The sequence below is a fragment of the Topomyia yanbarensis genome, chromosome 1 (assembly GCF_030247195.1).
Source record: "Topomyia yanbarensis strain Yona2022 chromosome 1, ASM3024719v1, whole genome shotgun sequence".
Classification (NCBI taxonomy): Eukaryota; Metazoa; Arthropoda; class Insecta; order Diptera; family Culicidae; genus Topomyia; species Topomyia yanbarensis.
The window spans coordinates 71,906,813-71,930,457 of record NC_080670.1 but is presented as its reverse complement, the minus strand read 5'-3'; the positions used below and the strand labels follow the sequence as shown (position 1 = coordinate 71,930,457).

The 23,645-nt window shown below is 38.0% G+C and overlaps 1 protein-coding gene across 4 annotated transcripts in view; it reads left to right on the top strand.

Moving 5' to 3' along the window:
- The window catches only part of LOC131677910 (solute carrier family 23 member 2), a 70,882-nt gene that overhangs the window by 38,455 nt on the left and 8,782 nt on the right, over positions 1 to 23,645 (top strand). Inside the window, exon 3 of one of the 4 annotated variants that reach the window (XM_058958010.1) lies at positions 16,815 to 17,648. The exons of the other annotated variants lie outside the window; for them this stretch is intronic. Coding sequence (XP_058813993.1) covers positions 16,815 to 17,030 — 216 coding nt within the window. The 3' untranslated portion in view covers positions 17,031 to 17,648. Of the gene's footprint in view, positions 1 to 16,814; positions 17,649 to 23,645 lie in introns of those variants that run through there. 4 annotated transcript variants of the gene reach the window in all.

Genomic DNA, 23,645 nt, shown 5'->3' with positions numbered 1-23,645 from the left:
TTACTCTTTGTCGCCTATTTATTGTTCAATATAGTTATAATCCATTGAAATAAGCTAAACATTATTTCGATAAAACGAATTTTGTATTTCATTTTACTATCTACAACCGCTATAAATAATCACCGAACACTTCCAAGTTGTCTGGAAGGAACTTGATAACTTATCAGTACAAAAATGTTCATTTGTGCGAACCTTCTGACTGCAATTTTTCTAACTTATAACCATCGGTTCGATCTGAAACATATCGGAAAATGAAAAGCGAAATAAATAACTCCAAGGAACGGCGTAGCCAAGAGAAGGTTTTGGGGTATAACACCATACAACCCCCCCAACACACCGAAACAAAAAATATTGGATTGAAGTTGAAAATTTATTGATACTGACTGATTTAATTCAATATTACAATAACAATTATCTGATCCGTAGATTGATAACCTGTTGTTGTAAACATCATGAGGAATTTTGATAAATTGTCCGAAAGGGGTCCTGATATGTAACTGATCAATTGGTTTTGATTTCACAGTTGTCTAATTGCATCAATATCAAATTCCTGCCTGAAAACATTCCAATAGAAAATTCCAGAGTTCTGTAATCAATCATAATCCTCAGATTTATTTTCAAATTGAGCTCGCTTTTGTAGAGATGTATTGTAATAAGGGTCTTTATTTAATAGGAAGCGAAGTTAAAATTGATTTAATGTCTATGAAACATAGAACAGATCACCAAAAAAATGCATAACTTTCAACATTTGCTAAAAATGTTTTTGCCTTTCTCATTCACTCTAAAATTCGTCAATCTAATCCCGACCCGGAAGGCCGAGTGTCATATGCCAATCGACTGAGTTCGTGGAGATCGAAAAATGTCTGTGTGTGTGTATGTGTGTATGTAGAAAAAAATGTGACCTCTGTTTCTCAGAGATGGCTGGATCGATTTGCACAAAGTTAGTCTCAAATGAAAGGTACAACCTTCCCATCGGCTGCTATTGAATTTTTTTTTTATTGGACTTCCTGTTTCGGAGTTACGAGTTGAAGAGTGCAATCACACAGCAAATTCCCATATAAACTGAAATGAAAAATTTTCAAAATCAAATTTGTATTTTTGATGCCAAATGACTTTAAAATGCATGAAACATTGAGATGTTTGACAAAAATTGACTTCTTTGGACTTTGGTACATTTTTGCCTTTCTCATATAGAAAGGTTATGCAATCACTCCAAAAATCATCAATCATACCGGCCCGGAGGGAGTATGCAGTGAGGGGTTGCTACTTTAAAATTAAAACTAGTTTAAAATTCCTTAACAAGTTGAAAATTTTCGGCAGGACCTGGCCCTCCCGGATCTTTCTCTATGATCCGCCCCTGGTTTCAAGCGATGTTTCAGTATCACATAGCATCCCAAGATCGTGGATGTCGATCCATTGTATGTATGTCCAAATCGCACTGAACATGTAATATTCATTTCCACCATTGTATTGAACATAACCAGGAATCGTAGTCTGGACAAATGAGACAAGCACAATTGCACCACTAGGTGAATTAAAACAGGTTTTTATTTTGGGAATGCGTCGAGTTGAGACGAAAACGTAATATGATTAATAACGACGATAACACTTTCCGAATGTAGAGAGAAATTTATGAAAAATTACGATTTCCATTCAACTCTAGCAGGTCCTGATCGATTTTGATGAGCATTTGATTTTTGTTGTATGATCAATTATATGTATAGGTCAAATGTTTAAAAACAGTAATTTAAGGTCAAGATAGCATCATTTTGAAACCGCCAATTTCGGAGGTTTAGTATCTTCGATGAGTTTTACAAACGTTAAACAGCGCATCATTTGATAAAATAATTTTGACGGTATATCGTCCAAGAAGTATTTATGGTGAATTTTCTCAGGTTAATATTCATGACTATAATAAACTCTCAACAAATTCGCTAAAGACACGAACTCTGTTACTATTTTCTGAAAAATTAATTCTGCATAATTTTAAAACTTCAAAAATTACGGTTTCGGAATTATGCCGTTTGGACAGTATTATCGATTTTCACCAAACCGAATTTCTGGCTACGCCGCTGATTTCAAGTAAGTAGAAACAAAGTCGTTCTACTCTCGTTCAAAAGAAACTTCTTCGAATGCTGAATATCTAATATAACACATTGAAACCCCGATTTTATCAGCCAAATATGAACATATGTTTGATGGGCTCTAGAAGGCGAACAAGACTGAATTCGAGTAAATCCTTTCTTGAGCATGTTTTCCTTATCATGAAGATGGAAATATGCAAAAATTAAAAAAATTCATCATAATCAGAAATAGTTATCAGACTACATCAAGGGACGAGAAGAATATTTCAACAGCTTCAGTTTATTATAAAGAAAAAAAAATGCCCGATTTAGTCAATGTCCCGATTTTGTCAGCCTAAACTACACCATGAGACTGATAAAAATGGGCCTTTATTGTATGTATTATTCACTGTGTTTCACATTAATAGGTACATTTCATTTTTGGAAATTTTTTTATTGCATCGACCTACAACAATTTTTAAGTAGTTTTCAAGGGATTATTTTATAGACTTCTTCCAAAATTTGGCGAACCTATTCCTATTCGTTTACCAATTAATTGGCATACTTAAGGGTTTATATGTTGCAGATAGAGAAAATACTGAAATTTTCAACTTTATTCCTACATAATATTACGAAAGCTTATTAAACAATTTTTCCTAATAAGTTTGTGAAAATTATAAACTATTTGAATTTTTTTAATAGTTTTATTTTTTATTTAACCGTGATTTTTTAATAAATAGTGACCATCGCTTCACAACGTAGTCTATTTTTCATGGCTTGCGGTGAACACGATCTCTCGAATTGCTGAACTGAAAATTATGGAATAGAAATTAATTTTTAGTATTCTTTACAGACCCGCTGGTGCCCTAAGACGATTTCGCTAGATTTTCAGAGCACTGTGCACCCATTACATTAACGCAAGTGACGGAAGGTTATCGAAAAGTTTCGTGAAAATGAAAATTCCAGTAATGATGATGATTTTCCCAAACGGTTCGTTTTCGTGAGGTTTTTATTTGGTCTTTGGCATTAGGATTAGCGAAAATAATTCAAATCAAGGATACTACTGGGAAATCACCTTTAGAAAAAGTCGATTTTTTCGCTTTCCCATTGATTTGGTTTGAGATTTCTAGCACTGATGTTGTCCTATGCTGATTTGAGGGATTCTCTGAGTGGCACTATCCCATGTAGTATGTGTTATCAAAAACATCGCGAAGCATCAAGTTCTAAATGTTCTCAAACGAAATAATATCCGAAGCGAGTGATAAGTTATAAGAAATGTCTCATCACACTGTTAGGTGGATTAAAAACGTTTTTTATGAAAAAATCTGGAAAATTTTGATTATTACTATATCTTTGAAAACATACAATAATAAAAAAATGTAAAGAATGATAAACATTATCACGACATTTAAAGAGTATTGATACGTCTGGTGCCTAGGCCCTACGTTGTGTTCAGCTTCTCTAGTCCGGAATTGGTTGGAACCCAAGAATTTACCTCGCAAGCAAGTACAATGCCTACTTTACGAAGGTGCAGAACGGTAGCAGAACGAGCGACGGCAGGAACGTAGGTAGCAGAATTCGGATTCAATGGCAAATCAAAAAACTTATTAGTATATCTACCAGACCGACCGCTCACAGCGGTGGTTGAATAGCGAAAGAGAAAGAGTCACATTTTATTACACCTACATATACTAAACGTAAACATAATTTCACTGGTTGATCTGACACTACAGATTCACTGCAATTCGTATGTTGTCATAGCGTTTGTCAATTGACAGTAACGCGTCGCTGCTATGGTGATTATGACGGTAGCAGCGGAAAGGGCGGCCATAAATGCTGTGCCGCAACATCCTCCCCCACAAAACCGAAGGTTTTATATTTACCTACCGACGAAGGCTTGATTGGGACGAAATGTGACGAAGCGTATATTTACCGGTTGGGTACTGGATCGGATTCTAAGGACGTGCTTCTGCAATGATGCTGCTTGGTAGCTTCGAAGATTAATGTATCCGCTGTAGCTTGTTGACAATAATGATTGATCCAACTTGAAGAATGGCATCGATGGATGGATATCGCCTTAGTTTGTGCTGATGTAATATCGATAACAATATGGCAGCAGCACGGTCACTACTTGTTAATTGCCAACAGTATTCCAAACACAAAAACTTGAGTGAAATTTTACCGTTGCTGTTTCTGTTACTGTAAATTTGTCCGACTGGCGTTTGGTGCTTTGATTGACTCAGGTCCATGGATTTGACGATCAGTTCATGAGTTCAAGGCGTTGACAATTCTGATGTTGGGAGTGGTGGAACCTGTAGTTCCTCGACAAAGAAGATCTTAGCCAGACCGCGCGAGATAGCGGCATGTGATCCCAAAGAAAATGTAACCACTTGAATGAAGAAACTGATCACATGAAAACGCCGAGCGAAAGCACTATAAGCCTTCTGAACTGGCTGGCACTGTGTGTGAACAAATGCTTGAAATCCGCCATCCCGAATGCAGCTTCATAGACGGTGAAATTTCCGGAGTTCCTTCCAAATCCTGGTCACGGCACCAATTATGATACGTCTGGTGCCTAGGCCCTACGTTGTGTTCAGCTTCTCTAGTCCGGAATTGGTTGGAACCCAAGAATTTACCTCGCAAGCAAGTACAATGCCTACTTTACGAAGGTGCAGAACGGTAGCAGAACGAGCGACGGCAGGAACGTAGGTAGCAGAATTCGGATTCAATGGCAAATCAAAAAACTTATTAGTATATCTACCAGACCGACCGCTCACAGCGGTGGTTGAATAGCGAAAGAGAAAGAGTCACATTTTATTACACCTACATATACTAAACGTAAACATAATTTCACTGGTTGATCTGACACTACAGATTCACTGCAATTCGTATGTTGTCATAGCGTTTGTCAATTGACAGTAACGCGTCGCTGCTATGGTGATTATGACGGTAGCAGCGGAAAGGGCGGCCATAAATGCTGTGCCGCAACAAGTATTTTCATCATAAATATTGAATAAAAAAGACCCACAAAAATTTTAATAACCCAGAAAGTGGCAGAAATTTGCTGAAATTTTCTTTGTGATTAGTAGAGAACTTTAACTTTATAACCACGAAGAGAAAAATGTGGGGCAAGGCGGGGCTTTTTATATATAAAAAATATATAATTCGTGTGAAATAGTTCCTAGTTTCTTGAGTAGTTTTGAGTAATCTTAAAAATATGTAAATATTTTCTTGTTTTTGAATCCAATATAATATATCGGATCTAGAAAAAAAGGAGTTAATATAGTAATTTTGTTCCAATACTTGATGTATCTCGTGCTTTCTGCAGTTTGCCAAATTGTAGTTCCGACATAAACCAGTGCTTATTCGTTGCGAGAAATATTTTGTATGAACGATTTAAGTTAATACACTTCCACTACCGTTTTCTTTTAGCATCACCTTTCACCCCAAGATTCGATGATATGTTCGTTAAGCACTTCAAAAATGGCTTTTATATTTATGCGGAACATTTCGTACATTTGACAATTTAACCTGTTAAGAATCTTATCTTGACGTCTACAAAGATTAGGGTTTGAACTAGTCACACACAAAATTTCAGCTGCCGCCGCACATAAAGTAATGATGGCGGAATTCAATTTCACCTAACCTAAATGTCTGTATATAAAAAGCCCCACCTTGCCCCATTTTTTTCTCTTCGTTATTATAAAGTTAAAAGTCTCTACTAAACACAAACAAAATTTCAGTTACCACCAACTGCCGCTTCGTGGGTGATTAAAATTTTTGTGGGTCATATTTTTTCAATATTTATGATAAAAACACCCTTTAAATGTCATGATAACATTTATCACTCTTTGCAACTTTTTTAAATACCTATTGTATGTTTTTGAAGATTTAGTAACAACCAAAATTTTCCGGAGATGTTTTCATAAAAAAATATAACATAAAAATTTATTTTTTCAAATATTTTTTTTAAATGTCATGTAGCGCTATCTACATAGGTAAAGAGTTTTAGTATCTTTGGTATGAAAACAAACAACTTTATCGAAGAAAACTTTTTAATAGGACGCCTGTGTCAAAAGATAGAACTGATCTAGATCAGATTCTACTTATCTAGATCAACACCAAAATCGTCGAAAGTAGCATTCTGCCCCACTGTGCGAGGGACATATAGAGGGTATTGCGGCTTGCCAGTACATCTCGAACCGGGACATTGGGTGCTCTTCCTCGGGCCTGAAGGGAGTCCAATAGTTGAGCTCTGGCAGAACGTCAATCGGCGCATGCCCAGACAATATATTCGATATCGTCATAACAGTAGTCACAAGCGCAGTTACCGCTATTTGCGAGCCCAATGCGTCGAAGATGAGCGTCACACGAATTAAATCCCCACCCACATCCATTTCTCTGTACCAAGGTTTCATTGCTACCTTCGGCATGATAGAATACAGCCACCGTCCTAACTCTTCATTGCTCCAAGATGTCTACCAACTTTCTAGCGTGCTCTGACGAGAGATATTGATAAATTGATTGAAGCAGATTGGCCTTTCGTAGACCTTCTAAAGCGCCCGCCTTAGCTAAACAATCCTTCTTCATTACATGGGATGGAGCAATGCGAGGGAACACAAACTATGGTAATCTTGTACGATCTTACAGACAAAACACGCAGGAGCTCCCATATTTCTCAAGAAAATATGGAATGTACTTTCTAGGTTACATTGAATGGAGAGCTTCTATTGGGCGGAGGCTATCCGAGACAATAAATTAATGATCAGTGGGCAAAGTATCATTAATCCCAAGGGTATACTGAAGAGCAGCAAGTTCTGCAACGTAAACGAAAGCAGGATCATTGAGTTTGAATGAGGCAGTGAGGTTTTGATTGAATATACCGAAGCCAGTGGAGCCGTCGAGGCATGACCCGTCGATGTAAAACATCTTGTTGTAGTCGACTTCACGAAATTTAAAATGAAAGATGTTTGGGGTCACTTGCCGACTTATGTGATCCGGGATTCCACGTATCTCGCATTTCATGGATGTGTCGAAGAAAACAGTTGAATCGGAAGCATGAGGGGGATTGACATTTTTAGGATAATATGAAGAAGGATTGATATTTTTCGCCATATAATCGAAATACAAAGACATAAATCGGGTTTGAGAATTGAGCTCGACATGACTCTCGAAATTTGCGAGAAATAACGGGTTCAAGATATCGCATCGGATGAGCAATTGATATGAGAGGTCCCAAAATCGATTTTTCAGCGAAAGGATGCCCGCCAGCACTTCTAGACTCATCGTGTGAGTGCATGCATGCAATCCAAAGCAATACGCAAACAACAATATTGGATTCGCTATGGTTTGATGAAATGTATGTTCGCAGCGGAGCGGAATCAGAAACTCCCATACTTCATCACTGACAACATCATTGATTGGTACAGCCTGGTCAGGTCTCCTTGGTGGGCACTAGCCTGGCCATTTTTGCAACATCACTCGATCTTGAAGAGCGCCGGACTGAAAAAGTTTCCTTTTAGCCTAACAAAAACACATGTAAAACAAAAACCTAAAGAGTAAAGAAACATTTTTTAAAGAGTAAAGAAATATTTTGAATGTGCCATTCGTTAACGAGCGGTCTACCGAGAAGCAAGTGTTTTTTTCCAGTCCGTCAGTGTTAGATAAAGAATCGCACTAATCCACGTTCAAGGCTATCTTGCACATTCTCTACCTCTCGAGGGTTTGGACTTTTTTCTTCTTTTGTGCGTGTGTTAACCGTTAGGTCGCATTCCTCAGCCTTTTGTTCGCATAGTGAGGATTGAACAATAGCCAGCTATATAAGCTGGACTGGTGCGTCGTGGGAAACAAATTCACAGATAAGTAAAATCTACCTCTTTTGACACATTTACGGCTTATTCCCGTTTGCGCATGTGCTAACCCCGTTCGTCGACGGTGTCGATGGCTCCCTCCCCGGACGGCCAAATGGAGGTCGAATCGACTCCCAAAGCTCTCCCCCGACCCAAACAATATCCAGAGCTCTCGACCGGTCCCTTTGTGGTCTTCTTTCGGCCCAAAACAAAATCGCTGAATCTATTACAGATTTCAAAAGACCTGACGGAAAGGTTCTCGGCTGTGACCGAAATAAGAAAGGTCCGCTTAGACAGGGTCAGGGCGTGTTGTTAGAAACCACTTACTTCAGCCAGTGAAAATACTAGAGTGCAAGCGTTTGCACTCAGTAGTAATTGCGGGAGATGGTTCAAAAACGTACCCCCAATCAAACTCTTATCGGGTGACCTTCGCTGGTACCGCTTTGCCTAATTACGTCCTCTTGCACAAAGTTCGTCTGCCTGTGCGTCTGTTTGTACCGCGGGTCATGAATTGCACTAAGTGTAAACAATTGGGTCACACAGCCACCCATTGTATCAATAAGGCCCGCTGTGGAAAATGCGGTGAGAATCATGTGGATGATTCGTGCAGTAAGAATGCTGAGAAGTGTCCTTACTGTGCAGAGATTTTGCATGATATCTCGGCATGTCCCGCGTACAAACTACGCGGGGATAAACTTAAACGTTCTCTTGCGGGACGATCCGAACGTTCTTTCGTAGAAATGCTAAAGAAAGCTACACCACCATCCTCAACAAACATCTATGCTCACTTGCCTCCTAACGAGGGCGAAGCTGATGCCCCACAAGAGGGAACATCTACTAGGGTGCCTAGAAGTTATAGAAAGAGGAGGAACATTTCCTCTCTTAAAGTTCCTTGTAAAGGCCAGAAGGTGTCCCTAGACGGGGCTCCGAAAGTAACATCTCTTGGAAGTGTTGCAACCAAGCCGAAGCAAGTAGCTCCTGGTCTCGGAGAATTAAACTCAGAGAAGGAGTTCCCAGCCCTTCCAGAAACATCAAAAATCCCAAGTGTTCCTCTGTTTCAGTTCGAGAATAATCGCGGCACTGGAATTATCAAACTTTCGGACATTGTGGACTGGATAATAAAAAAATTTAATATAACTGATCCTATTAAAAGTCTGTTGTTAGTTCTTCTACCTACAGTAAGAACATTTTTAAAGCAGTTGACTGCGAAATGGCCCCTCCTTTCAGCGATTGTATCCTTCGATGGCTAACTCATCGAACGAGGTCACGGATTTGATCACTGTCCTACAGTGAAATTGCAGAAGTATCATCTCAAAAATAGATTCTTTCAAATGTTTAATAAATAGCTTGAGATGCGATGCATTCGCTTTATGTGCAACTTGGTTAACTTCCTATATAAACCTTAACTTCCACGATTTTAATACTATTCGCTTGGATCGAGATACCCCCTACGGAGGAGTACTTTTGGGGATCAAAAAGTGCTATTCCTTCTACAGAATTAACCTTCCCTCAATACCAGGCATTGAAATTGTCGCTTGTCATGTAACAATCAAAGGCAAAGATCTTTGCATAGCTTCCACACATATATATATATATATATATATATATATATATATATATATATATATATATATATATATATATATATATATATATATATATATATATATATATATATATATATATATATATATATATATATATATATATATATATATATATATATATATATATATATATATATATATATATATATATATATATATATATATATATATATATATATATATATATATATATATATATATATATATATATATATATATATATATATATATATACATACAGTGAAAGTGAAAATATTGTTGATCTAAAATGATGCATATCAACGTTGAATGTTGTATACTGGACCAATTGTCCTTGCTTATCAGGCCATCCTATTTGTAGTAGGCGATCAAATCCAAATACATAACGCACTAAATAGAACTTTTCATTCGTCAATAAATGCTGTACTACGTGTTGTCAGAGGCAACTCAGCATTGAGTGAAGATCGGGCCAATATGGATATTTTCTCATGGCAATCGATAGTTTTCGATGCTTGATGAATGAATCAAATAGCATTCGTTGTAATTTTTTTGGGCATGAAAAGGAGGATGTTTTGGCATCAATAGGCAATCCGAGGCTCTAGTACCATAAAGGCCAGTAACTATAGGTTTCAAATGCCCTTCTTATGCATTAGAGCGCCAAAACTGTCTCAATCACTTCGATTGAATTCGAAAAATATTATGGATCTCGTGCCTCACTTCTGAATGGATAAGAATCGAACATAGTGAAGCATACTCAGATTGAAAAATGGTCAAGCGGAATGAATGAATGGAGGGAATGCAATCAAGCGAACTTGGTTACGCATTCCATCGATGCTGATTTGTTTGCAACTTTAAAATAGGTTACCATGGAAGGTTTTTGTCTGTATACATATTCATGCATCGAAACCATGGATTACTATCAGTTTTGATTTGGTGATGAGTGTTAATTTTGATGAAAATTGGCTTCACTGTATATATATATATATATATATATATATATATATATATATATATATATATATATATATATATATATATATATATATATATATATATATATATATATATATATATATATATATATATATATATATATATATATATATATATATATATATATATATATATATATATATATATATATATATATATATATATATATATATATATATATATATATATATATATATATATATATATATATATATATATATATATATATATATATATATATATATATATATTCCCCCAAACTCCGCGATTGGGTATATATAAACATACAAAAACGTTCTCCCAATCCCTGGTGGGATAAAGAGTGCTCAGACGTGTACGAAGAGAAGGCCGCCGCGTTTAGGACCTTCCGGAACGACAGGTTACCCGCTAGTTTTCGACAGTACGCGACGTTAGACAAGCGAATGAAGAGTTTGATGAAAGCTAAGATACGCGGTTATTGGCGCCGGTTCGTCGACACATTAACGAGAGAAACATCGATGAGCACTCTGGGGAACAGCCCGACGTATGCGAAACCGAAACAGTACTAATGAGAGCGTGGAATATTCAAACCGTTGGATATTCGATTTCACCAAGAGGGGTTGTCCGGATTCCGCCCCGGCACAGAAAATCTACCACGCCGCGTCCCCTCACAATAACGCGAACGAAACACCTTTTTCGATGGTGGAGTTCTCACTTGTTCTCTTGTCGTGTAACAATAAAGCTCCAGGGCCAGACAGAATCAAATTTAACTTGTTGAAGAATCTGCCAGACTCTGCCAAGAGACGGTTGTTGAACTTATTTAATAAGTTTCTTGAGGCTAACATTGTCCCACATGATTGGAGACAAGTGAAGGTCATCGCCATCCAAAAACCAGGAAAACCAGTCTCCGATCACAATTCGTATCGACCGATCTGTCCTGTATCCGGAAGTTGTTCGAAAAAATGATCCTATCCCGCCTCGACAATTGGGTTGAAGCAAATGGCTTACTGTCAGATACACAATTTGGCTTTCGCAAAGGTAAAGGAACGAACGATTGTCTTGCGTTGCTCTCAACCGCAATTCAAATAGCCTATGCTAGGAAAGAGCAGATGGCATCAATGTTCCTAGATATAAAGGGGGCTTTTGATTCAGTTTCTATCAACATTCTTTCAGAAAAGCTGCACCAGCATGGTCTTTCAGCTACTTTAAACAACTTTTTACTAAATTTGTCGGAAAAGTACATGCATTTTTCGCATGGCGACTTATCGACATCACGATTTAGTTACATGGGCCTTCCCCAGGGCTCATGTCTAAGCCCTCTGTTATACAATTTCTATGTCAACGACATTGATGAATGTCTTGACAATTCCTGCACGTAAAGGCAACTTGCAGACGATGGCGTGGTTTCTGTAACGGGACCCAAAGCTGTCGATCTACAAGGACCATTACAGAATACCTTGGACAATTTGTATGCTTGGGCTATTAAACTGGGTATCGAATTCTCTACGGAGAAAACTGAGCTAGTTGTATTTTCTAGGAAGCGTGAACCAGCACAATTACAGCTTCTACTAATGGGTCAAACTATCGCTCAGGTCTTCACAGTAAAATATCTGGGGGTCTGGTTCGACTCGAAAGGTACTTGGGGATGCCACATTAGGTATCTGAAACAGAAATGCCAACAAAGGATCAACTTACTTCGTACAATAAACGGAACGTGGTGGGGTGCCCACCCAGGAGACCTAATTAGGTTGTATCAAACGATACGGTCGGTAATGGAATACAGACGCTTCTGCTTTCGCTCCGCCGCCAACATACATTTCATCAAACTCGAAAGAATTCAGTATCGTTGTTTGCGTATCGCCTTAGGGTGCATGCAGTCGACCCATACGATGAGTCTCGAAGTACTGTCGGGCGTTCTCTCGCCGAAAAATCGATTTTGGGAACTCTCATACCGATTACTCATTCGATGCGATATCTTGAACCCGGTGATGATTGAAAATTTTGAAAGGCTTGTTGAGCTCAATTCTCAGACCCGTTTCATGTCCCTGTACTTTGACTACATGGCGCAGAATATTAATCCTCCTTCTTACAATCCAAACCGTGTGCATTTCATAAATACTTTTGAATCTACTGTTTTCTTCGACACATCCATGAAAGACGAGATCTGTGGAATTCCGAACCACATACGCCCACAAGTGGTTCCAAACATTTTTACATTTACATTTTTTACATTTTTACGAGTCTTATATACCAATCGACTCAGCTCGACGATTTGGGACAATGTCTGTGTGTGTGTGTATGTAACGGACAAATTCTCATTCGTGTTTCTCAGCAATGGCTGAACCGATCTTATCCAAACCAATTTTAAATGAAAGAACTAAAAAACAGTATGAACGCTATTAATTTGTTTTTGATTCTGATGCTTAGTTTCTAAGATATGAATGTTTGAATGCGTAAAAATGGCGTTTTTCGCAGTTTTATCAAATTATCTGTCGAAATTGACAATATAGATTAACAATTTATATGTTTTTAGACAGCTTTAACGAATACCTTTCGAACAAGCTATAGATTGTTGAAATCGGACTATTATCAAAAGAGATATTTAACATTAAATGCGGACGAAAGATTTTTATCATTTCCCATTGCCAGAAATATGACCAAAAACATGTAATCTATTATTAACGCCAAAACGGCTTATTTTAGGTCAATAGTATTTTCGGAGAATTTAATGGAGGTAATATGCCTTTTCTTTTGGTATTGTGCTTTTGCTGATTAATCCCCCTATGAGTGCGATATTTTCACAAATTTTCTTGGAAGTGATTATATCGAAATGATGCCTTCAGCAAATTTGTAGCTCTTACTTTTGCGAATAACTTTACTGAAGACTTCAAATATCTATTTTGAATACTTTAAAAGTTATGGCTTGTTGTTTGTGGATTACTCTTTGTCGCCTATTTTTTTGTTCAATATAGTAATATTGCATTGAAATAAGCCAAACATTATTACGATAAAACGAATTTTGTATTTCATTTTTCTATCTACAACCCCTAGAAATAATCATCGAACACTTCCAAGTTGTCTGGAAGGAACTTGATAGCTTATCAGTGCAAAAATGTTCATTTGTGCGAGCCTTCTGACTGCAATTTTTCTAACTCATGACCATCTGATCGATCTGAAACATATCGGAAAATGAAAAGCGAAATAAATAACTCCAAGCAACGGCGTTGCCAAGAGAAGGTTTTGGGGTTTAACACCATACAACGCCCCCCTCCCCCAACACCCAAAAAAAATTTATTGGATTGAAGTTGAAAATTTATTGATGCAGACTGATTTAATTCAATATTACAATAACAATTATCTGATCCATAGATTAATAACCTGTTGTTGTAAACATCATGAGGACTTTTGATAAATTGTCGGAATGGGGTCCTCCTGATATGTAACTAATCTATTGGTCTTGATTTCACAGTTGTCTAATAGCATCAATATCAAATTCCTGCCTGAAAATATTCCAATAGAAAATACCACAGTTCTGTAATCAATCATAATCCTCAGATTTATTTTCAAATTGAGCTCGTTTTTGTAGAAATGTACTGTAATAAGGGTCTTTAGTTAATAGGAAGCGAAGTTAAAATTGATTTAATGTCTATGAAACATAGAACTGCGCACCAAAAAATGCATAACTTTCAACATTTGCTAAAAATGTTTTTGCCTTTCTCATTCACTCTAAAATTCGTCAATCTAATCCCGACCGGGAGGACCGAGTGTCATATGCCAATCGTATCAGTTCGTCGAGATCGGAAAATGTCTGTGTGTATGTATGTGTGTCTGTGTATGTGGAAAAAAATGTGACCTCTGTTAATCAGAGATGGCTGGATCGATTTGCACAAAGTTAGTCTCAAATGAAAGGTACAACCTTCCCATCGGCTGCAATTGAATTTTTTATTGATTGGACTTCCGGTTCCGGAGTTACGAGTTGAAGAGTGCAACCACACAGCAAATTCCCATATAAACTGAAATGAAAAATTTTCAAAATCAAATTTGTATTTTTGATGCCAAATGACTTTATAATGCATTTGATGTAAACTCGAAAAAAATAATGTTTGACAAAAATTGATTTTTTTGGACTTTAGTACATTTTTGCCTTTCTCATATAGAAAGGTTCTGCATTCACTCTAAAAATCGTCAATCATACCGGCCCGGAGGAAGTATGCAGTGAGTGGTTGCTACTTTAAAATTAAAATTAGTTTAAAATTTCTAAACAAGTTGAAAATTTTCGGCAGGACCCGGACCTCCCGGATCTTACTATGTGATATTGAAACATCGCTTGAAACCAGCGGCGGTCAAGCGATGTTTCAGTACCACATAGTATCTCAAGATCGTGGCTGTTGATCCATTGTACGCATGTGCAAATCGTACTGAACATGTAATATTAATTTCCACCATTGTATTGAACATAACCAGCCATGGAATCGTAGTCTGGACAAATGAGACAAGCACAATTGCACCACTAGGTGGATTAAAACAGGTTTTTATTTTGGGAATGCGTCGAGTTGAGACGAAAACGTAATATGATTAATAACGAGGATAACACTTTTCGAATGTAGAGAGAAATTTATGAAAAATGACGATTTCCATTCGAATCTAGCAGGTCCTGATCGATTTTGATGAGAATTTGATTTTTGTTGTATGATCAATTATATGTATAGGTCAAATGTTTAAAAACAGTAATTTAAGGTCAAGATAACATCATTTTGAAACCGCCAATTTCGGAGGTTTAGTATCTTCGATAAGTTTTACATACGTTAAACAGCGCATCATTTGATAAAATAATTTTGGCGGTATATCGTCCAAGAAGTATTTATGGTGAATTTTCTCAGGTTAATATTCATGACTACAATAATGCCGTTTGGACAGTAAGATCGATTTTCACCAAACCCCCACTAATTATAAAATTGGTATTGTAAAAAAAACGTAAGGGCGATACTTCAATGCTGATAGGTGGGACCGAAAAAGTAAACAATTGTCAAAGGGGCGATACTATCATTTCGTCAATTTCAATAGCAAACACAAATTTTAATTTAATAATTTCAAATACTTCATGAAGTTTTGGGTTTCGATCACTGAATCATGCAATCTAGGATGTAAAAAACACAATAGTTCTTAAATAGGAAATAAAACCAAGTCTGGAAATATTCACTGTTGATTTTCTTTGGATGGTGTCACTGCTAGTATCGCTTTTTTCCAGAAAAAGCGTTGATTTTTAGGTCTCAGTCGTGTTGGAAATTTGAGTAAAGTATAAACTTCATTTCGATTCAAAAAAAAATTCGATTTTTTGGCTCAGTACAATATATAAACCCTTTAGGAAAATTCAGTTTTCCCACCACAATTTAGATATTTTATTAACACAGTATTAACAATAATTCGTTGGTATGTCTATTTTATAGGCCATTTTTTCGCTTTCCCATTGATTTGGTTTGAGATTTCTAGCACTGATGTTGTCCTATGCCTATGCTGAGTCCTGCCACTATCCCATGTAGTATGTGTTATCAAAAACATCGCGAAGCATCAAGTTCTAAATGTTCTCAAACGATATAATATCCGAAGAGAGTGATAAGAGTTATAAGAAATGTCTCATCACCCTGTTAGGTGGATTAAAGGCGTTTTTATAATAAATTCTGAGAAGTCGACTGCTCTAAGATGTTTTATACTGACAGATCAAACCTCGAAGGGTCCACTGGCTTCGGTATTTTCAATCAAAAGTTCACCGCCTCCTACAAACTCAGTGACCCCGCTTCAGTTTACGCGGACTCCTTAGCTAAGGTGGGTGCCCTAGAAGGTGATGTTTATGAAAGACCATTTTGCTTCAGCGAATTTTTCAGTATTACTCATCAGAGAACCCTCCAAAGCTGGTAAAAATCATGGAGCAATGGAGAGCTAGGAAGGTGGCTACATTCGATAGTCCCCAAGCCAAAGTATCGACAAAACCTTGGTTCAAGGGGATGGATGTGGATCGTGACTTAATTCGAGTGATGTCCCGACTCATGGCAAACCATTACACGATGGATGCACATCTCCGGCGTATTGGGCTCGTGGATAGTGGTATCTGCGCTTGTGGCGACGGCTATCACGACATCGAGCACATTGTCTGGGTGTGCACCGAGTACAGTTCCGCCAGGTCTCGGCTAATGGATACCCTGCGGGCCCGAGGAAGACCAACCAACGTCCCGGTTCGAGGTGTGCTGGCAAGCCGCGATGTCCTCTATATGTCCCTCGTTTACACCTTCTTAAAAACCATCAATATAAAAATTTAACTGCCCCTTCTTATTTCCTATCATTCTCAGAAACGCTCTCTTCCACCTGTACCATACACCCACGAAGGTATGATGCAACTCCAAGGCGACACAAAACATCTCTGTCGAATGAGCCAAAAAACACGGGACCTACAGTACGAACATCACACGCGCAACTCGAAGTGTTGCCAATCCACATCTGAGCCGTACTACGAAATCGAAACCTCTGTCGTCTTTAGGAGGACCACCCAGCGTCTCAGTACATGATTCTTCCTGATGAAGGCCACCCGAGTCTGTAATCTATGCCGTTGATCTCCCGATGCTTGAAACTGAAAGTTTATAATTTTCTGCCCCCTGTCATCTTTGTCCACCCTCCCTCCCCTGACGCTTACACCCAGAAGTATAACCCCCACATATCTTCGCGTTCTCGTTGCAAATGCCCAACTCTACTACCACATAAAACTAACTCTAATTAATATCCCCGAATCTTTACAAAATTCAATCGCGCCCTTTAGTTATTCCTTCTTTTACTATTGTACAACTATCTATACTATTGACCCTTTTAGTTAAAAATTATTTGCTCCAATAACCTCCCTGCTTAAAATGTCAAACCACATTGCCATAAAAACTAAATGATCCCCCTAATCTAACGAAAATTAAATTAACTCCTTGCGAATAGTATAAGATAGCTATAAAATCTCTTTAGTTTCATTAAAAAAAAATCAATATGTAATCCCCTAGTTTCAAGTAATTCAAAATTTAAACGAAACAAAATTGGCACCTTTAAGCTAACGCAAACGTGCCTTATCAAATAAACGAATTGAATAAAAAAAATTTTGAATGCGATCTCATGATGGAGAAATTATCAGCAAAAAAGTTTTTCTAACAACTTTATACATGTTTTTAAATATCATACTAATTGACATACAAAATTAAATTTTTTTACAGAATATAATTCTAAGTATCATTTTTAATCAAAATGAATGTAAGAAATATCTTCCAAAATACGATTGTTTTCGAGATATTTGGGTTTTGCTCCAACAAAAACAATTAATTCATGTAATTTAGTCCTTTTTAAAAGTTATTCACGTTACCCCATCATAAAGTGTCAAAAGTCTAACGTTTAGCGTTTTAAAGACATAAAAGAATCTTTTTCAGTGTATATGGATCATGGAGAAGCTTCTAATAAAAACAGTTTTCCTAACAACTTTTGACTCATTTTTATAATTCATACAAATTACAGTCAAAAGTAGAATTTTATTTTTGAATATGATTCCAAACGCCATTTTAAATCAAAATGCTCATAACAAAAATTTTCTGAAATGTAGTAATTCTCGAGATATTTTAAATTTTGTTTTAACAATACAATTATTATGTTTTATTACGACCTTTTCAGAAGTTATTAGTGTTTCTTGATCAACAACAATTCGTTTTTCGTAAGGCCCATAACATCTCCTGTAACTTTCTCATTGACAGCAAGGCGATATTGTAAACCGTTTGAAAGCTATACAAGAACAATCAAAATATTATTCAACCATACACGGTAAAAAATCCTCACGTTGATGGAAAGTGATTTGCAGTTGATTTCGCACTACTTGCCCAACATTTCAATGCGATGTGTCAATCTGTTGAAATGGATCATTTCAAAGCACTACGAAATCAACAGCAAATCGCTTCCATTTGAAATGTGTTGCACATCGCTTCTAATCAATCTTGCATTTAACTATATACGTATTCCTTACGGTATATCCCATTATGGATTACCTGAGAGCAAATAATTACATAATGAATTAACCACAAGTAAAATATACAATACTCACGTTCTACATTGCTTTGGAAATGCAAGTTTTCCATTTTTGCTGCTATTTCCGAGCATACATTTGTAGTCGATTAAAGACTAGTGTTTTGACACTTGTAATTAATGATGGAATCACTCAAATTCAATAGATTAGTACAGTGGTGCGAATTCAACGGACATTCATTTCAATTTAAATATCATTTCTATTAAATAGCTTTCAAAGACCAGGTCATTCTGATACGAGTTATAAATCCATAGAAAATCAATGCTAAAACACTTCAATTGTTAGTGATACATGATAAACTGATTCAAGTGCAATATCATTTGAATTTGACGTGACAATTTTTTACCGTGTAGGATCACATTCGTAACCGAGCGCCCTTTCAGTTTACACACGCGCGTTGTTTGTTGTAACATTACCTTGAGTTAAGGGATATCGGTGAAGGTGTTTATCCCAGCAAGGGCTCGAGTATAAACATTATAAACGTTAAATTGTGTCAAGTAGTGCGGTGTAGTGCGGTACTAAACAGTTTTCTTGCCTGAAAGACGGCTTTGTTTAGACGAGCTATACCAGCTCTCTACTGTGTGAAGGTCACGCAGGTGACGGACAAAAGATACGAAGGATCAATTCACCTACCAGCTCGTCAGGAACCAACTGGTGAAGTGTTTCGTTTTTTAATTTTCTTATCGATTTTTTATTATTGTTTTTGATTTTTTATTTTGATTTAAAAAATGGAACAAACAGGATGATCACTCTCCGAAGACGAATATTATGGGGAAGAGGAACGTGTATCTGATTCGGAGACAAATGATGTTATGGGCGATCCACTTCCCCACTTTCTCCCAATGTCTCAAGGCCCCCCCCCCCCCCCCCGAGTCAAGGTTTACCAGGATGGAACCGCTGGTCCTCGGGTGGTATACTTTCGGCCCAAAATAAACCGTTAAACAGCATAACTGTTGCACGGGGACTGACAAAACGTTACTCGGCCGTAACCGAGATTAAAAAGGTTCAGTCAGATGAACTGCGCGTACTCGTTACTGGCTTGAAACAGGCCAATGGTATCGTTAGCAATAGCCTCTTTACGCTGGAGTATCGCGTCTACATTCTTTATCGTGATGTGGAGATCGACGGTGTGGTAAGTGATGCGAGTCTAACTGTCGATGATCTGATGAATGATGGGGTTGGCCGCTTTAAGGACCCTAACCTTCAATCAGTTAAGATTTTGGAGTACAAACAATTGCACTCAAAGTCCATCGAAGATGGGAATTACTATCCATCAGACTCGTTTCGCGTAACCTTCGCCGGATCTGCACTTCCGAGCTACGTTGAAGTGGGATGAGATCGTCTACCTGTGCGTCTTTTTGTACCGCGGGTCATGAATTGTTCCAATTGAAAGCAGCTAGGTCACACGGCCACCTACTGTAGCAACAAGCAACGGTGCGGTAAATGTGGGGAACGCCATGTGGATGATACTTGCAGTAGGCCCGCTGAGAATTGTGTTTACTGTGGGGAGAATCCGCATGAACTTTTGACATGCCCAACGTACAAACTTCGCGCGGATAAACTGAAGCGATCCGCCAAAGATCGATCCAGACGCTCCTACACTGAAATGCTTAAAAGAGCTGTTCCACTTATCTCCGAAAACCCATTCGCTCTCTTGCCAACTGACGATAACGCCTCTAACGACCCTTGCGAGGGGCATTCTTTGGCTCTGCTTCGAAACTCTAGGAAAAGACCTAATCAAAACTCACCTGAACTTCCTCGTAAGGGTCCGAGGTTGTCCCAAACAAGGGTACAAAATAAAAATAATTCATCAACTGGAAGTGCTGGTACAAATCCGAAGATAATACCTCCTGGTTTTGGGAATTGAGATACAACCAGGAGTTCCCAGCATTCCCCGGGGTACCAAAAATCCCAAGTGCTCCAATTTTACAGTCAGAAACTCAACCTAAAACGGGATTCCTTAAATTTTCTGACATTGTGGTCTGGATATTCACAGCTTTCAACATTACCGATCCTCTGAAAAGCTTGCTGGTTGCTATTCTACAAACAGTAAGAACATTTTTAAAACAGTTGACTGAACAATGGCCCCTCCTTGCAGCGCACAGAGGAGTAACTGGGGTCGAATCCTGGCCAAAAATATTTATTGCGGCTATTGCTGTTATTATGCCTTAATATGAACTAAAAATAGAAAATAACTGGTTTTTGGGACTATTTGGAATCTATCCTCCTATCAGTGCAGTGGTCTATTTTCTTGATCCTTCCGAATACTAGTATTTTTGATATGATCTTTGTGAATACATTTGTTTTTCCCGCTGCATGAACAGTTGGTCAGTGGACAAGGAAGAAGAAAAGAGATACCTGTGCACATATTCATAAAGATTAATTTTGCCAAATATAGTATTTGACCCTACAGCATTTTGGCGAACCACAAATTAGTAAAAATATCAATATTTTTAAATCGTTTGGAATTTGTGGATCGGAAAAGATCGGAAGAGATTGTATGTTTTTTGGACAGCCGGAATCTTGTTTTGTAATGTTGTTTCAGCAACTTTTCCGGATCTTGCCGTATAATGTAACTTTTTTATCATTCAAATTTGGAATAAATTGTTTAAAAAGGGTGTTTTTTAAGCTGGTCATATACATAGCAACACTACTATTTTCGGTTATTTTTAAGCTGAGGTAATACAAATAGTTGTGTTCAATTACGTTTGTTATAATATTGTCTTATTTAATACAGTCATCATCATTTGAAAGCGATTTTGCTGGATATATAATAAAAAAATGATTAAATTAAAATATCACCATTTTGCATCCATGCAAAAATTCTTTTGCAATTTTTGGCATACTCTTTATCTTTCCACAATATGCAGTATGCTTTTAGGTATCTAAAAAAATTTTAACTAAATAAAAAATCGAAAAAAAAAATTTTGGTTATTGGCCAAGAATTTGTTCTAGTTACTCCTCTGTGCAGCGATCGTATCCTTCGATGGCTAACTTATTAAACGGAACCACGGATCTGATCACTGTTCTACAGTGGAACTGCAGAATCCCCAAAATTAATTCATTAAACACTTGCTAGATTACAATAATTGTGATGCCTTTTCCCTATGTGAAACATGGCTTACTTGTAACATAAACCTCAACTTCCACGATTTTAACATTATCCGCATGAATCGAGAAGACTCGTATGGAGAGGTACTTTTAGAGATCAAAAAGTGCTACTCCTTCAATCTCCCTTCGACGCCAGGCATTGAAGTTGTCGCTTGTCAAACAACAATCAAAGGCAAAGATCTTTGCATTGCTTCTATTTACATACTAACGTGATTGAACACCTTCCATCGTCCCGCATGCTTCTTGGAGACTTTAACTCTCACGGTACAGAGTCTCGACAATTCAAAACCATTGTGACAACTTCAATATGACAATTCTGAACGCAGGGGAAATGACACGGATTCCTAGACAACCAGCGCAAGCAAGTGCACTGGACATATCTCTAGGCTCGACATCACTACGGTTAGATTGCAAGTGGAAGGTAATATCTGATCCCCACGGTAGTGATCACCAGCCGATTGTAATTGCAATCACCACTCGTTGAAGACCTTCGGAACCAATCAATGTTTCCTATGACCTCACACGAAACATTGATTGGAAGAGCTACGCTGCTGAGATATCCAAAACTATCGATTCAACATAGGTACTTCCCCCGGAGGAAGAGTATAAGTTTTTGTCCAACTCGATTCTCGATATCGCGATTCAAACTCAGACGAAACGAGTACCCGACGGGGACACCCAAAAACGTTCTCCCAACCCGTGGTGGGACAAAGAGTGCTCAGACGTGTACGCGGAGAAAGCTGCCGCGTATAAAACCTTCCGGAACGACGGGTTAGTTGCTAGTTATCGAGTGTACGCGATATTAGAAAAGCGAATGAAAAATTTAATGAAAGCTAAGAAACGCAGTTACTGGCGCCGGTTTGTCGACGGGTTAACAAGAGAAACATCGATGAGCACTCTTTGGGGCACGGCCTGACGTATGCGAAACCGAAACAGTACTAATGAGAGCGTGGAATATTCAAACCGTTGGATATTCGATTTCGCCAAGAAGGCTTGTCCGGATTCCGCCCCGGCACAGAAAATCTACCGCTCCACGTCGCCTTACAATACCGCGAACAAAACACCGTTTTTGATGGTGAAGTTCTCACTTACTCTCTTATCATGTAACAATAAAGCTCCATGGCCAGACAGAATCAAATTCAACTAATTGAAGAATCTACCAGACTGCCCAGAGGCGCTTGTTGAATTTATTTAATAAGTTTCATGGGTAACATTGTCCCACATGATTGGAGACAAGTGAGTGTCATCGCCATCCAAAAACCAGGAAAACCAGCCTCCGACCACAACTCGGATCGACCGATTGCAATGCTATCCTGTATCCGGAAGTTATTCGAGAAAATGATCGTGTTTCGCCTCGACAATTGGGTCGAAGCAAATGGCTTACTGTCAGATAGACAATTTGGCTTCCGCAAAGACAAAGGGACGAACGATTGCCTTGCGTTGCTCTCAACAGAAATTCAGTATTCTTGGATATTACGGGAGCTTTCGATTCAGTTTCTATCAACATTCTTTATGAGAAGTTGCACCAGCATGGTCTTTCACCTATTTTAAATAACTTTTTGCTAAACCTGTTGTCTGAAAAACAAATGCATTTCGCGCATGGTGATTTATCGACATCACGATTTAGCTACATGGGCCTTCCCCGGGGCTCATGTCTAAGCCCTCTTCTCTACAATTTTTACGTGAATGACATTGACGAATGTCTTGTCAAATCCTGCACGCTAAGGCAACTTGCAGATGACGGTGTGGTCTCTATTACAGGTCCCAAGGCCGACGACTTGCAGGGACCACTGCGAAATACCTTGGACAATTTGTCTGCTTGGGCTCTCCAGGCTCCGTAGAGAACTCGATACCCAGGAGTTCTCTACGGAGAAAACTGAGCTAGTCGTATTTTCTAGGAAGCGTGAACCAGCGAAACTACAGCTTCAGTTAATGGATAAAACTATTGCTCAGGTTTCAACATTCAAAT